This window comes from Morus notabilis, unplaced genomic scaffold (assembly GCF_000414095.1).
Source record: "Morus notabilis unplaced genomic scaffold, ASM41409v2 Scaffold172, whole genome shotgun sequence".
Classification (NCBI taxonomy): Eukaryota; Viridiplantae; Streptophyta; class Magnoliopsida; order Rosales; family Moraceae; genus Morus; species Morus notabilis.
The window spans coordinates 39,168-54,501 of NW_010362230.1; the positions used below are offsets into that span (position 1 = coordinate 39,168).

General features: G+C 35.5%; 2 protein-coding genes across 2 annotated transcripts in view; both read right to left on the reverse strand.

Annotated features, from left to right (window-relative positions):
• The window catches only part of LOC21407810 (small glutamine-rich tetratricopeptide repeat-containing protein beta), a 30,742-nt gene extending 24,230 nt beyond the window's left edge, over positions 1 to 6,512 (reverse strand). Inside the window, exons 1-4 of the mRNA XM_010101366.2 lie at positions 5,958 to 6,512; positions 4,158 to 4,207; positions 3,749 to 3,836; positions 2,624 to 2,740 (exon numbers count right to left, since the gene is read on the reverse strand). Coding sequence (XP_010099668.2) covers positions 2,624 to 2,740; positions 3,749 to 3,836; positions 4,158 to 4,207; positions 5,958 to 6,416 — 714 coding nt within the window. The 5' untranslated portion in view covers positions 6,417 to 6,512. The remainder of the gene's footprint in view (positions 1 to 2,623; positions 2,741 to 3,748; positions 3,837 to 4,157; positions 4,208 to 5,957) is intronic.
• A 5,403-nt stretch (positions 6,513 to 11,915) lies between these two features.
• On the reverse strand, positions 11,916 to 14,388 carry LOC112092216 (nascent polypeptide-associated complex subunit beta-like). The gene is made up of 6 exons (XM_024167742.1): positions 14,271 to 14,388; positions 13,733 to 13,800; positions 13,017 to 13,165; positions 12,876 to 12,932; positions 12,460 to 12,498; positions 11,916 to 12,372 (listed from the first exon to the last, which is right to left on the reverse strand). Exons 2-6 carry the CDS (start codon positions 13,798 to 13,800, stop codon positions 12,200 to 12,202), a joined length of 486 nt encoding a protein of 161 aa, XP_024023510.1. The 5' UTR covers positions 14,271 to 14,388; the 3' UTR covers positions 11,916 to 12,199.
• Positions 14,389 to 15,334: the final 946 nt, after the last annotated feature.

Here is a 15,334-nt window from a genome sequence, read left to right on the forward strand (position 1 = left end):
GTTTCCGTGTCGAGCTTCTGTGCCAAGGGAAGCCGGGCTCCCGCAAAGCAGTACCAGAAGTTCGACGCTAATTGGGCAGGAGAGATGCCGTAAAAGTGGCAATAATCTTTTACGAAAGGATGAATTGGGAGAGTCATCCCTGCAGTTACCGCTCTTGTGTAGACCGGAAGGTATCCGGTCGGCGGCATACTGGTCCTAAAATGTTTATCCGGGAGGAGGTATTCGAACCACCTCCCGTCAATACATCCCTCCTTCACAGCCCGAATGATATCCTTATTTCGGACCTTCGACGCCACATCGTCGGCTGTAAAGGAGGGCCTATCTGGGTCTCCGCTCGTGGAAGCCAGGGGGGCATCCACCGTCGCCGCGGTTACTCCGCTTACGCTCCCCCCCGCAAAAGGGATCTGCTCGACCACTTCGTCTATCATTCGGTCGACGCTACCGAATTCACTGCCGAAATCGTCGCCCGGCTCAAAACTTCCCACGACATCCTCGATATCCCTAAGCATAGGGCTGACACCGGAAGACGACGAGGTCCATGAGATCTCTACCACCGAAGGAGGGTCAGAACGGACGACAGAAAGAGAATCCTCTCGACTGGGTGAACTTTGGGCCATTGTTCTGGTAATAACAAGGACAAAAAGCTAAGTTAAACCCTAACGCCGAGAGGAATAAACAGCGACTACTCTAAGCGACGACTGGTTAGCGTCGACCATTCATACAAGAATGGTAACGACGAGTGTTCATAGGAACCGCGGGTTCCCCAGAACCCAGAAACCAAAGACAAACAGACAAGAAATGCGCGTATATAAAAGCCAGGTCATCCAATACGACAGAATACAACAAAGTAAAGTCTCTTTAACTAAATGTTTATTCCCATTTTTTGCATATATGTTTACACATTCCTGGTACACAACGGGGGAAACCCTGCGAGTACGCAAGGAAAGAAATGATCCAGGAACTTACCGGTGAAGAAGTAAACTCGGGACGGCTTCGTAGTACACCTCGGAGAACGGGAATGACGAAGGCGGAAGTTCAGCAAAGCAGGGTTCCGGCAAAAGTACGGATGTCCCGGCAAAGCAGCGGCAAGAAGTTTTTTTGAAGTTTCGAAGAAGGAAAAAATGATCCTCAGGTCCATGGAGAGTATTTAAAGAGTCGGGAAAAAAGACCCCCCCCAACCGTCGGATGAAGACCCCGAAAAAACCAACGGCCAGGGATCACTCTCCGTATCTGACGGAAAGGGAAAGGGCGGAAAATTGAAAAGATGCGGATCCGACGGTCTATATTCGTTTTCTTGAAACACGGATACTCATCATTATGCCAGATCAATCGACGCAACGGTTATACACCCAAGGTACCCAGGCCATCATTACGGACGGAGGTTCGGGACCGATTTCCCACACCCGAAGCACTGAAAGGACAGACCGAACCTAGAGCTCGAGGCCGCCAAAAAAAAAGGAGCCCTCGACCTGGGGGGTGGCTGTTGTGTGGGAAAATGTGATGGACACCTGGGCCAACGGCGCCACGACACGTGGCTATACTTGCTTTCCGCCAAGCACCCAACCCTCGGCGCTTCGTTTCCCTCACGATCAGCTATAGAGCCCGAAGATGAAGTCCATGATTAGGGTGACGACCCCACGGTTGATTCCGCCTGGGTCGACACGACAAAATCCCTCGACAGCAGAAGAGATCACTAGAAGAGGCAAGAAAGGTTAAACAACCACTGACGACGAGGGGAACGTCCTTTTTCGACATAATGGGTTACATGCAAAGATAAGAGAGGTCTGACAGCATTTATTGCAAGTTTACAAACAGCCCCCCCCTCAGGGGACAGAAAAGCATTACGGAGACTCACAGAGCCGTAATAGAAGACTAATTGGTTGAGTGAACAGTACTGATTAGTGGGCTATGTCTGGGCCTAGAGCACTTGAGTGTTCCGACCTACGAAGGAAACCCACCCAGCGAAGGCAGTCCGAGTATAAAAAAAGAAGGATCCCAATAGGGAAGGGGGCCAGAAAAAATTCTAAAAGAAAAAGAATGAGGGAGAGAGAGAGATAGGATTCATTGTAAACTACGATCTCTACCAAAGAAATATAATATATACAGTGGATGTAGCTCTAATATTATAGAGTGAACCACTATAAAATTCTTCCTGCTCATTTACATACAGTTGGCTAAAACACAAAAATACTTAAATCAAACTAGAATCCACACTTTCATTAACCCCACAAGCCGGTAATCCTAAAGGTAACTTCAAGGTAATCCGGCGGGTTTATTGTTGACGAAATCTAACCGTCAACAATAATCATGACAAAAAAAATAGGTATGACATCTGAAATAGCATTATTTATTGGACCACAAATTAGGAAGCCCTTGCCAAAGGAAAGCTGAGTAGGGATGCATCAAACATGTTATTTTCACACTTGATATAGCACTGACTTTAGCATTTACACTGGATATGGTCTAACTTTCAATTTTGTCTCTTACTGTGTTATTTATCCTTTTCACTTTCAGAAAGCCACAGTTCTAGGGACCCACATAATTCCACGAAACCTTGGTTAAGTTTGCATGCTACTGAAAAGAGAACTAAAATTTATTTAGACCTTAAGGAATTGAGTAATACCTTGAATGATTTTGAACGTCGAATAGATGGATCAATATCTAGAGCTGTTAAATATGACTTCTCAGCTAAATCAAATTGGTTCATAGCCAAAAATGCATCACCCTGGCAAATATGGCCCTGAAAAATGTAGATTCTTATCATATATCCACAAAATAAGACATATACGATGTTCAGAAAGAATAGGATCGTCATTCCAAAAAAGATCTTAAATAGGCAACCGCCTATATAATAATGGCTCTTATGCATGTTCTCTCGCAACGTCCATGAGAAGGACGAGGATGCACAAGGGTTCAACTGTGACAGAAAACGTATTATACCATGGTGGCTATGTTATTGGGAACAACAAAAACATCTCTAGGTACTCTAAGAATGCTCATTTCCTGGGATACTATGATAAGAATAGCACCAAGAATTCTGCACCAAGATTTGTTTATATGCTACAAAAGATCCTACGAGTGCACAAACTTCCAGTAGAAAGCATAAAACTTGCAAGATAATAATATCTTTGTGGATTTTGTCTCTGTAACATTGAATTAGCTGCACTGATTTTAAACTATAAGATCTGGCAGCTGAAACTCTGAAAAACATTTCAAAAGTCATGAAAAAAAAAAAAAGCCTTTAGTAAACCCCAAATAATTAAAAAGTAAATACTTTTTTTATAAATGACCTGTTTACTATTTATAATAAAATTAAGGGGGGAGCAAGACAGAGTTACGAATTCCATTGAAGCGTTACTAAGCTATCTTAATAGATAAGAAATGCCTACCCTTTTTACAACTACTATGTGAAAAAGCCCATTTCGGCAAATACATTAATCACTAGTAATATAGAAAAAGTAATGCTCAATCAATTTTCTAATTATCTTAACTATAAGAAAGTTGGACTGACCAATGAAAATTTTTTTATATTTAGTCAGTAGATTTGCTATGCTATTGCCTATTATCATTTACATTATTAAGCTAACCAACTCTTTCATTCTTCATAGAGGAGATTTCAAGAGAAAAAATATAGTCATTCCAGCTGGAACCAGATACAGCAATCCTAATACCACAAACTTGTAAGAAAAGGGGGGAAAAATGATTTCTCATTTAACTCAGTGGTCTTAAAATTTAAAATTTAGCTTACCTCAACATACTGAGTTCTAAATGTCAAAGCTTCTCTAGCATCTTCAAGAGCTTCAGCATACTTGCTCATTGCCAATCGTGTGCGAGACCTAAACAGTACGGAAGGAAACAAAAAAATTCCTGTAAAGATTCTACTGCTGAAACCTTTTTACTTTGCTGACTAAGAGGTATTTTTACATTAAATACGCATATATCAGTATGATCACATATGTAAACATCCTAACGATTGACCAATTTAAGGAAAGATATACTGCATATAACAGCAGACATTGATAAATTGAATTGATAGATTATTTTACATGGCAACCCCTAAATTTATTGTGTATGAGAAAATGTCTAATTCAGAAACATCACGTGCAGAAGTGTATCCATACACGAATCTGAATCCAATAGATATAGTTTTTACAAACCTGTCTTTGTATATAATATTGATACCACCAATTGGTTTTAATTCTATAGCCTGCAACAATAAGATACATTAACATCAGTGCCCACTTACTTATTAATTCCCTCCCCCCCCCCCCCCCCCCCAATACAGATTTATCTTTACCAATAAGGTTCTCGTGAGAGTTACCCCACCCTACCCGTATTTTGCCCATGGAATGACTGGATGTTATGAAAAAACCAATACAAGATAAACAATAGTTGTAAGTTATAATATGCTTGTAACCCGAAACAATCCATAACAGTCTAAACCAAGTCTCAATCCCAAAATGCTCCTTGGTGACTACTAAAACTTTATTGGACTATATTGTTATCATCCCTCTGAACTCTAAATTGATCAGAGACATCCTCACTCACATTTTCTAATATGAGAATCAACGCACACCCGGGCATATCAGTGGCAAAAATTATCTTCAGTTGATTGATACAGCTCGTCCAATTACTTATAATAGCCACAAGTCTAGGCCAAAAATGTCTACTAAGAACTTTGCTTCTAGCCACCAACATTTCTGCCTTAATCAAATCTCTTTCCATTTTAATGTTGGAGAAATTTGAATGATTCACAACCTTTCGTATTTGCTTGTTCCTTGTGAAGCCTTATTTTCTAACAGCTGAATTTCAGTTTGACTGTGAGTGTGGATATGCTGCACTGTCGAGTGGCTTTAGACTTGAGAATGTGCAGAAATGGGAACTGTTTAAGTTTAGTTAGCTATTGCACTGGTGTGAGGATGCCAAACAGTGAAAGATCACTTATTTACACACAGACAAAGGTAAAAATTTTCATGGCATTTTAATAAAATATCCAAGTTTTATGGCTCCCTAGTCCTTACAAGTAATTTGATGTCAAAAGGGATTTTGTCTTTTCACCTTTTAGAGCACAAGGATGCTCCCCCTTCTCTCTAGAAGTCTAAGCGTCACATGTTGATTTTCAATCCATATAAACACGAGTGGTATCAGAGCAGATCACTGACGTGAGTTTCGGTGAGATCCTGTTATATTGGAAGAAAGAGGTAATAAACTTGTAGGTTTTATCGAAGAACAAGCCCTAAGCCCAACTATATTAAATTCAAAAAATCATGTTTTAGATGCTGGTGGGATCGGAGGGGATATAAGGCTTGAAGGCGATGATCTAATCCAGAAGGAAGGTAACAGAGAGTTATGTAGGGCAAATAAGGGCAGTAGTGTAACAATTGGGGGGGAACAAAGGTGGAGTGGAGTGAAGTTAGATCAGTGCTTCGGAAGATGCAACTTCAACAAGCTGTCAGAATCGAGGACAGCTGAAGGGGCCACAAGGTCAGTTAGGAGAAAAGGCAACGAGAGGGAATTGAAGAATTTGGAGTTTAACGTTCAATATGAAAAGAGCGTTGTCGGGGACTCAATGTTACTTGATTCATATCGGAGAAAAGAACGTTCAATATGGAGTTTATGTGGGCAGAGATCTTGATTCATATCGGAGAAAAGATTTTTACACAAAATCTCTACTACTACACCAGTCTTATTTCATTTTTCTACTCAAGTCCGTCCTTTCATTATCGCAATTTTGCGTTAATTATACTTAGATTTCAATCTCAATCAGTAAACATGAATTTTTCTGTACATAACAAGAAAAAAGATTTTTTTTTTCCTCTTTTTAGCGAAATATCGACATTTCAATTTACATAAATTTCCAATCTTCATCAACATCGATATTTGATTTCCATACATTCCGACCTTTTCATCATCAAAAACAAAAATTTTTAAAAAGATTGGAGTGGGTAGATAGGTACCTGAGAAAGAAGCGACTCAGCGTTGAGAAAACTCCCCTTCTCCAACTCAATTTCGGCTTTCTTCCTCAACGCAAGAGCTTCAAGGCTCTTCTTTGCATCGTCCGGGTCCGCCCCGCAGAGAACCACCATGACCTCTGCCGAGCGGGCGGCGGTGGCGCAGTGGCCGAAAACGACGCCGCCGGGGAGGGCGACGAGGTTGGGGCCGGAGCCACAGCGGCCGAGGCACCCGCACGCCTTGACAGTGACGCTCGGAGGAGCGACACCGGCGAGGGTTTCTAGGGTTTGGAGCGAGCCCTGTCGTCGGCAAGTTCGGTTGTTGCAGACGCGGATTTCTTCGACGGACGAACGACAACAGTGACGCCGTCGTTTAGGTTTAGGAGCAGCTCTGCCTCTGCCTGTGGTGATGGAGATTGGGAGGAGAAGAAGGGAGTTGTTCGGTAATGGTAAGAGAACCTCCATTTCTTTGACTTTCTTTCTTCCTAATACATGCTTTGCTGGGAGGGACTGCGTTTACTTCACTGTTCAGTGGAAGAAGAAGAACACCAAAAACCCACCAACGACTAACGAACTAATTGTTGTACTAGCAAAAGAGAATTGTGCGGTAAGCTATATAAGGCATGTTTAGTTCGTTGATTCGAGTTTTTAATTTGAGTTAAAATGTGATTTTATGTGAAAATTTTTTATTGTAGTAAAAAAGTTAGATGTGATTATTTGTGAGAGCTTTTTACTGTAGCAAAATTTGAATTTTAAACTCAAATAAGCGAAATGAACGGGGCTTAAATAAACTACGTGCAAAGCATGGATGTTTGTTTAGAATTCATTTATTATGAGGATTTAAATCAGGATGATTATAATTTTATGATTTATGATTTTAGATTTAAATTATAATTCTGAAACCATGATTCAAAATTAGGGGTTTGAATCAAGAGGAATGTGGTTTTAGAATCATTAGTGATTCTAGTTTAAAACATCATATCAGATTTTGAATCATGATTCAGAATCATTCAAACCAAATACTGAATTATCATGATTCAGAATCACTGTAAACAAATATTAATTCTGAATCGGGATTTAGAATCATGATTCTGAATCCATTTACCAAACGCCTCCTTAGTTGTTTTATGATAAGATTAGAATAAATAATATAATAATCAGTTACAAAATGAAGATATTAAAGGTGCGTTTGGAACTCGTTCTAAAATGATTTTATTTTTTTTATGAAAATGGAAATGAAAATGTTTTTAATCTCAGACAGAAATTATTTTTAAAAATGTGTTTGGTAGTTTTATCAAGAGATTGGTTTCAGTATAAAAAAATCTATTAATGTCTCTCTCTCTGTGCTCGAGAGAGGAGAAAACGAAAATAAAAAATGAACGGGTGCGTTTGGAATTAGTTTCAAAATGATTTTATTTTCTGTATGAAATTGAAAATGAAAACGTTTTCAAACTCAGACAGAAATCGTTTCTGAAAATGCGTTTGGTAGTTTTATTAAGAGATTATTTTTAATATAAGAAAAAACTAAAACTCCATTTAGTTATACAATTTTTATTTTTAATTTAGGAGTACATAGTTAGTTCATTTAAGCCCATACCTACTTACCAAAAAAAAAAGACATCCACCTAAAAGTGAAAATGAAAAACGACTTAAATTCGTTTTCAGTTTTTAAGTCATTTTACACTAAACCGAAAATCATTTTTGTTTTCGTTCTTTTCACTTTTTTTTTCCTCCAAATGCGTTTTTCTCCTCAATCTCTGTTTTTTTGTCCCGGAAAACGTAAAAAATAAAAACGGAACTGATACCAAACACGCTCAACATTTCTCTCCCATTTTACATTAAACCAAAAAATCGTTTTCATTTCTGTTTTTTGTCTTTAATTGTGCCAAACGTTTATTTTTTCGTTTCTCAAAACATAGGAAAAACAAAAACAAAACAACTTTAAACACGGCCTAAATATTTTTAGAAAAATGAGTATAAAAATGATATTTAAAAGTTAACACAAAAGATGATACACGATCAAAATTCAGTTTCGAGATTATTGTAAGTTTATTACATATACATATTTATTTACATATTTATATATATATATGCATATATATTTTGTGGGACTTCTTGACTATTCTCCTTTATTTTTCTTATAAATAAAGACATAAAATAAATATTAGTTAGTAATACATTATAATTAATGGTAATAATTTTATTTTATTTTAATGAAATAATTATTTTAATATATAAAAAATAGTATTACCTGATTGGTTTTCTTTTTCTCAAAGAGCTAACAGAAGAAGTTGACTCGGGTTGTATTGAAATAGGTTGATGGTGACGACTGTAATAATAATAATAAATATTATTGTACTATAATTGATGTTATATTAAGATTTTTATTTAAAAAAAAGAGAAGATGTAAATAGTTATTTACCTTGGTTCGACGCTTTTGATTGTAAGGGGTTTTGAAATTGATGGTGTTCCTCTTAAAGATGTTGATGTTGTTAGAGGTAAGTACAATAGAGGTCCATCATCATTCAAAGTTCTTAAAATAATTATGTATACAAATGTTCCTCGATTACGAAATTCGATAACAAATATTTTTGATATTTCTCTAATTTGTTCTAGGATGGGAGGAATTATAACAATTAGTGTAGCCTTCTTCCAAAGTGAGTGTATAGCAAGTTTTATTAATGAGGGATTGTATTGTACTACCGAACATGACTGCATTTGTTTTTCCTGTGTTATCTTCAATGTGTACATTGATTTTGTACATGTTTAGGAAAAAAATTATGTTTATATTATAATTGCAAAAATATTGTTGTTTTTTTCTTTTAATAAACGTTATTACCAAGTAAGTGACATTGTAGATAAATATCCATATGTATCACACCACCAAGATGTTCCTGATTCTTTTACTTGTCTGTAATATTTTGTACATACGTAGTAAAACCATCCTTGGTATGCATCAATTTCGGTAATAGTTGCTCTTATTGTGTATCTTGTTTCTTCTAGAATAGAAAAACATCTTTTTTTATTTTGTATAAATAAGAAATGAAATACAGTATATTTAAAAAAAAATTACCTGATTTTGAAATAGGTTTAACGCTCGTAATTCTGCAATGGTTATACAATTCGTGCTTTTTTGTTCCTCTAATGATATTGTTCGTTTCGTTGATGGGGGCAACATATTCTAAAGTTTGAATTGAATGACGGAATCTGTAGAAAGAAAATATATAAATACATATGAATATGTTAAAAAAGGCAAAATGAAAATATATAAATATGGATAATAATAAACTCATTATTGTTTCTCATACTTTTTTTATTGTTCTTGTTTCTACGATTTCTAGATCCAAATAATAAAAAGAACCATATGTATTTGTTAAATAAATTCCTCCTATAACAAATGGAAATTTATAGTTAATCATGTAAAATATTCAAATAATGAAGTATATTATGAATACTAACCTTGGTATTGTTTTGCTGTCATAGTTGTAACTTGTAAATGCCATCACGATTGGTTCCGTCAATGTTTGCATTGTATTTTCATCAAAGAGTTCTGCAGTTTGTCCCCATAGTGTTATATTGAGTCTTTCTTCTTTGTATCGGATAATGCATAAGAAAACATTGGTTACAATAATATTTTAAAAATTGTAAATTAGTTTTTTAAATATTTATTAATATCATAATTACCTTATATTGTGTATAACAAAGCTTCTCCTTTTTACTACTCTTTCACCAATTGTTAATTCTTCCACACCATGAAAACAAATCAAGCGGCCAATGACATTTGATAAGAAGAATAATATTATAATAATTTAGTTTCAATTATTATAAAATTATAAACATTGAATTTAACAATATGAATATAAAATTTAAATAACCTGAAAGAACATCATTGACATCGATTTTTGGTGGTAGTTGATCAACCTCGACGGAATTAAACTTCTCTCAGGGTATTTCTGGCATATTTTCATCAACATGTTTAAAAATTTTATAAAGAAGTGTATACTTTGGTTTGTTGGTATCGATAAAGAAGTTTGTAATTTCATATATGTTACCCTCTTCTATAGTCTGTGTCATGTAATCAACATCTCTTACTCGAACAACAGCATGTATTGCTTCATGTTGCAAGAAGTGTATTGCTTCATGTTGCAAGAAGTATAAATCATATTGTTATTATTTATATATTATATAATATAAATAAACATATATATTTTGATTTTTATATTCATGTAAAAAATAAAAATAAATAAATTAAATTACCTCTTCATCAACTAATAACATATCCAAGCTTAGCAGTTGGCCATTATTATAATTTATGTGTCCATAGTCGACATATCCATGCATGAATAGTCAAATGTGTTTCACCAGACTTTAATATTCGTATTGGAGTGAACATTTTTCTCAACTGAAAAAGAAATATTAGGAATATAAAAGTCAATATTATATGGGTGAAAAAATATATATTTCAGCGTAAAAGTATTTAGTTAAAATGTAATGATAAAGATATGTATTAATGTCTATTAATATTATGTAGTATCTATTTGTATACAATATTTTTTATATAATTTGGATATTTGTTAATTGATTTATGTATTAAAATATTTAGACCTTTTGGTGCGCAACTCTAGATAAAGCTACGTATAGCTGACCAGAGTCATTGAATGTGTTCGAACACAATCAACTGTGATAAACAACTCATGGTTTCTAAGGGTTATTACTCTGTTGTGACGCTTCAAGGGTGAGAAATTATCTTTATTATCCTCAATAAATGCTCATGTGTGTGTCGCATAATCAAAATTATGAAAAAAAAACTCCGTTTCGATTGGACCTTAATTGCAAAGATTTTTATGTTGAAAGGATCAATTGGCAAGAAAGAAAAGAATAAGAACTAAATTGACAAATTTAAAAAGTGGAGGGAGCATCTGTACAAAAAAAAAAAAAAAAAAAAACAAAATTATATAAAAGCACAGAAAAACACTAAAACAAACTACAAAACCACAATTAGAATAAGATCTAAGCGGATCAAACTCATCACCACTATAGAGCGAGATATAGGTTGATACACATTTTTCCTTTATTTGTAATGTAAATGAAAATGAAAACTACAAATAAATTGAAGGAAAAGAAAAAATCATTGGCGTGGGAAATCCTAGGATTTCTTTCTGAGAAGGAAATGACAGCTCGAGTCTACAGTGGCTTATTTCCTGAAGTTCTTCAAATTTGGGTCTACTTTCTGTTCGACAAAAAACTGAAAAAGAGATTACCAAATTGTTTTTTTAAGATTGTAACGACAAAAGTGGTAGAATCCTTTTTTCTTTAATATTTGATGGCAACTTCTAAAGTTAAATCATTTATTTTTTTAAATCCATCATAATTCGAACAAAAACCCTCCCACACGCCCTCTGATCAAAACCCTTTTTCTAGTGTTGAGGTCATTGTGGTTTTCTTGTCATTCAAAATTCAAATGTCAGTTCCTAATTCTAGCCGTTTTAATCTGTTTTCCAACCTCAGTTAGCATATAAAATTGGTATTCACGTCTCTATCTTGCTCTCATGTCCTATTGAAATTTTGCCTTGTTACATCGTATTAATTTGTTGGTCTATATATACACTTAGCACTGCTTTATTTTGTGTACTCATCAGCATCTCTTGCTCTTTCGTTGCCGCTGAATAAGGCAACCCGGGGGTAGACCTATGATAACCAGCCTGACGCCTTAATGATAACCAACTCGCACAGGTAAATCACATCACGACGACATTCTAGGACTCTATTCGTGAGGCTTATTAACTTAAGATTCTCCAAATCTCGTGTTTTAGACATGTCTTAGCAGAACCCGATTTCCCCTACTTTGCTTGAGAAAAACCAGCAGCGAACGATTTTCCGATTAAAAAAAAAAAAAAAAAAAAAAAACCAGGCCGGCCGGTCTCAGATAATTTCCTGAAGAATGGATGGCAACAGCAACACCAAGAAGGAAAAAGAGTTTTTGATTTGGACCATAACTTATAACAACCACCTTAGTGCATCACATGAAGCATTAAAGATAAAACATGCCAAAAAGAAGAGTATCTACTTTCCAGTGTGTCACAACGAGGTGCCAAATCAAACATGATGTGACTCGAATTGGGATGAAAAGGGAACATCAAAAGAAAATTTTAAAAAATACAAATAAAAATAAAGGACCACCAAAAAGCTACAATTTTGAGAACATTTTAATAATTATATAAAATTGGCACAAAATCTCCCTTAGCTCTCTAAGATGATGCAGGCTTCTCCTCCGCAGCTGCTTCAAAGGTCTCCCCAGGGACGAGCTCCGGAACCTCATCATCATCGTCCTCTTGTGCAGCACCAGCACCTGCATCAGCACCAGGAGCCTGCTTCTGAAACTGCTCTGCAAGCTTCTTAAGGTTGTCCAAGTTGTCAGGTCCTGAAAATAACCCAGGGAATTGGGTTTAAGATGCAGTTCTATAACTGAACAAGGAAAAGATAAAGGTGAAGGTCGCAAGTACAGTACCCAATTGGGTGAGGATGTTAGGAAGGATATCCTGCAATTCTGGAACAGAAAAGATTCATATGTTAACACAGGAAGTACAACCCGGACAACATGATGCTTACAGAAGAAAAAAGGAATTTGATTTAAAAAAAAAAAAAAAAAAAAGAAAGAAGCTCAAAATCATGCCTCCTCTCAGAAGAGGATAAAAAAGCACAAAACCAGAACAAACAAAAAAAAATTATAACAAATCCAACAAACCCAATAAAAGATGAACATTCCATTGGACTGGGAAAAAAAAAAGGTATGCAGAGAAAGTCGTGAATCAACACAGTTAATCAGTAAGAATTGTGGTAGAGGAATATCCAATATATCCAAGATAAATGCAAGAATAACTCATTTTCCAAGAACTTGAATAAAGAAAGGAGATAGAACAGTACTCTTTGTTTGAGGAGAACCACTAACAACCCAAGTGTTGGCAGCAATGGATGCTTGAACTGATACATAAAGGAAGAAATAGTCAATTGAGGGTAAAGTACGAAGACAAAAATATACGAGGCCAAGTAGAATCTAAAAATAACCTTTGGGGTTTAAGAACTGGATGACAACATCATCCTTAAAGATGTTGACTTCCTCAATAGCGGGGATAGCATTAACCCCTATTCTCTTCAGGGTGCTCTGAAGCCTCTTGTCATCTGTGGTAGTGGTCTTATGCACAGCCTTCTTCTTTCTGTGGTTTCAAGCACAAGTACAAAAATAAAATAGAATTAAAAAAACACTGAAAACCTTATCAAAAATAAACTCAAGGAATTCCTCTTATTTACAAATAAGCCAATATAATTTCAACAATCTCTATTTTGGTCATTGTATATGTTCAGACCAATTGTGTTTCAGCATACTAAACTGCAAAAGTTGATTTAAAATAAGTTCATTGAAAACATTAGTGTAATAACACAGTTAATTTTGATCACAAGTTCACAACTAATTATTTTTCTCAAAGGACTCTCTCTCTCTCTCTCTCTCTCTCTCTCTCTCTCTCTCTCTCTCTCTCTCTTTGAAAAAAAGAAAGTTACAGCGATACCAAAGAAAATTAGGAACTCCTAGCCTCCCACTCAATTGCTCCTTTAAAGAGAATATGCCTATACTATTCAGCAATATAATAACTTAACTAACAAAATTAAACTTGGCGTTATTAACTTGAACAACTTTGAAACTGAGAAGCTATATATATATAAATAAATATATAGATATATATATATACACACACACACACATGTATGTATAGAAATGAATATACCTTCTCACGCTACCTTTCCCACCGGTGCGAACAGCACCGGCCATTTTCCTAAGTTTCTCCACATTCATCTGTAAAACAACGCAGAAATGTCATTAAAAAAATGTAACAAAGCCATTACTTTATCAAGTTTTCTAGCTCCAACGAAGCATTACCAACTTAAGAAAGTCTATCACGATAATATTAAGAAAGTCTTAAATTCATCGAATTTCAGCAAAATAACCCATTAACAAATCTTCCACTCATCCAAACCCAATATATATATATATATATATATATGTATGTATATGTATATGCATATATAAACACAAGAAAAGATCCACAAAGCAAATGGATCAAATCCTTCGCCGTTTCCAAAGCGGCAACAAATCCTAAAATCATGCGATGAAAACCCCTGAACTAAACACTACCATTTCAACCATTCGAAGACCAAAAACACTAAAAAAGCCATCAAAAACTAAAATTCCCAAATCAAAACCCTAGATGACCACAAGCAATAGTGAAAAAAATCGAATAAAAGAGGAATTCGGAGAGGTTTTACCTTGGCTAGGGTTTGGGTTTAGATAGTGGAAGCGAAAGAATGGAAGAGAGAGAAAGAAGAAGAGAGAGAAAGGCTGAGACCCAGACGGCGCTAAGGAAGCCCTTTGTGCCTATAAAGGAGCGGCCAAGATGATAACGTATGTGGGTGATGATCCGACGGTCACCGTTTCATCTCACTCTATCGCTTTCTCGAACCTCTGTAACGATAGGGTTTTGGATTAAAAAGCTTCTTCTTCTTATGCCCGGGTGTATGGTACCTAATATGTACCTTCATTCTTTGCCGTCGGATTTAATGGGGATTTTGTTTTCTGTTTTCATTTTCATTTTGAAATTATTTCTGAAAATGTATTTGATAGTTTTATTTTGAGATTGTTTTCAGTTTTAAAAAAACTGAAATTGGGGGAGGAGGGGGCAGTCGGCAGTCGGAGAAGGGGTGGGGGGAGCAGTCGGAGAAGAGATGGACAAAGAAAATGAAAATGGAGAGTCGTTTTCAGTTTTGCTCACTTTTTGGAAACAAATGAAAAACATTTTCATTTCCTGTTTTTCAAGAAATGCATGCCAAACGCCTTCCCCATAGCATTTTTATTTTTTTGTTTTTGGAAAACGTGAAAACGTGAAAACCGTTTTTGAAAACGGAACCGAACAAGCACAATACTTCTTACCAAATGCTTTGATGCTTCTATCCACCGCTATTTTTTTTTTATCTAACACGCGCTCCGCGTGTACGTATTTCACATTTTTCTTTTTTTAGATATATGGAGGTCTTAGGAGACGTTTGGTTCATGTATTAAAATCATAAAATTAGAATCATTTTTTATTTACGTGCATTTTTTGTGAGAAAAAACACTATAGCGAACCATGAACCATGATTCAAATCGGAATACGAATCCTCCAACCAAACAACCCCTTAATTCTTTTTGAAAATTTTATAGTTTATGCTTTTTATTATTGTTTTAACAATTAAATCCAATAGAAAACATATTAAATAGGCGAATTAGTTCTCAAGAATGTAGAAATTATAATTCTTGTACCAAACGCGAAAGATTCTCCTTCTTATCTAAAGAT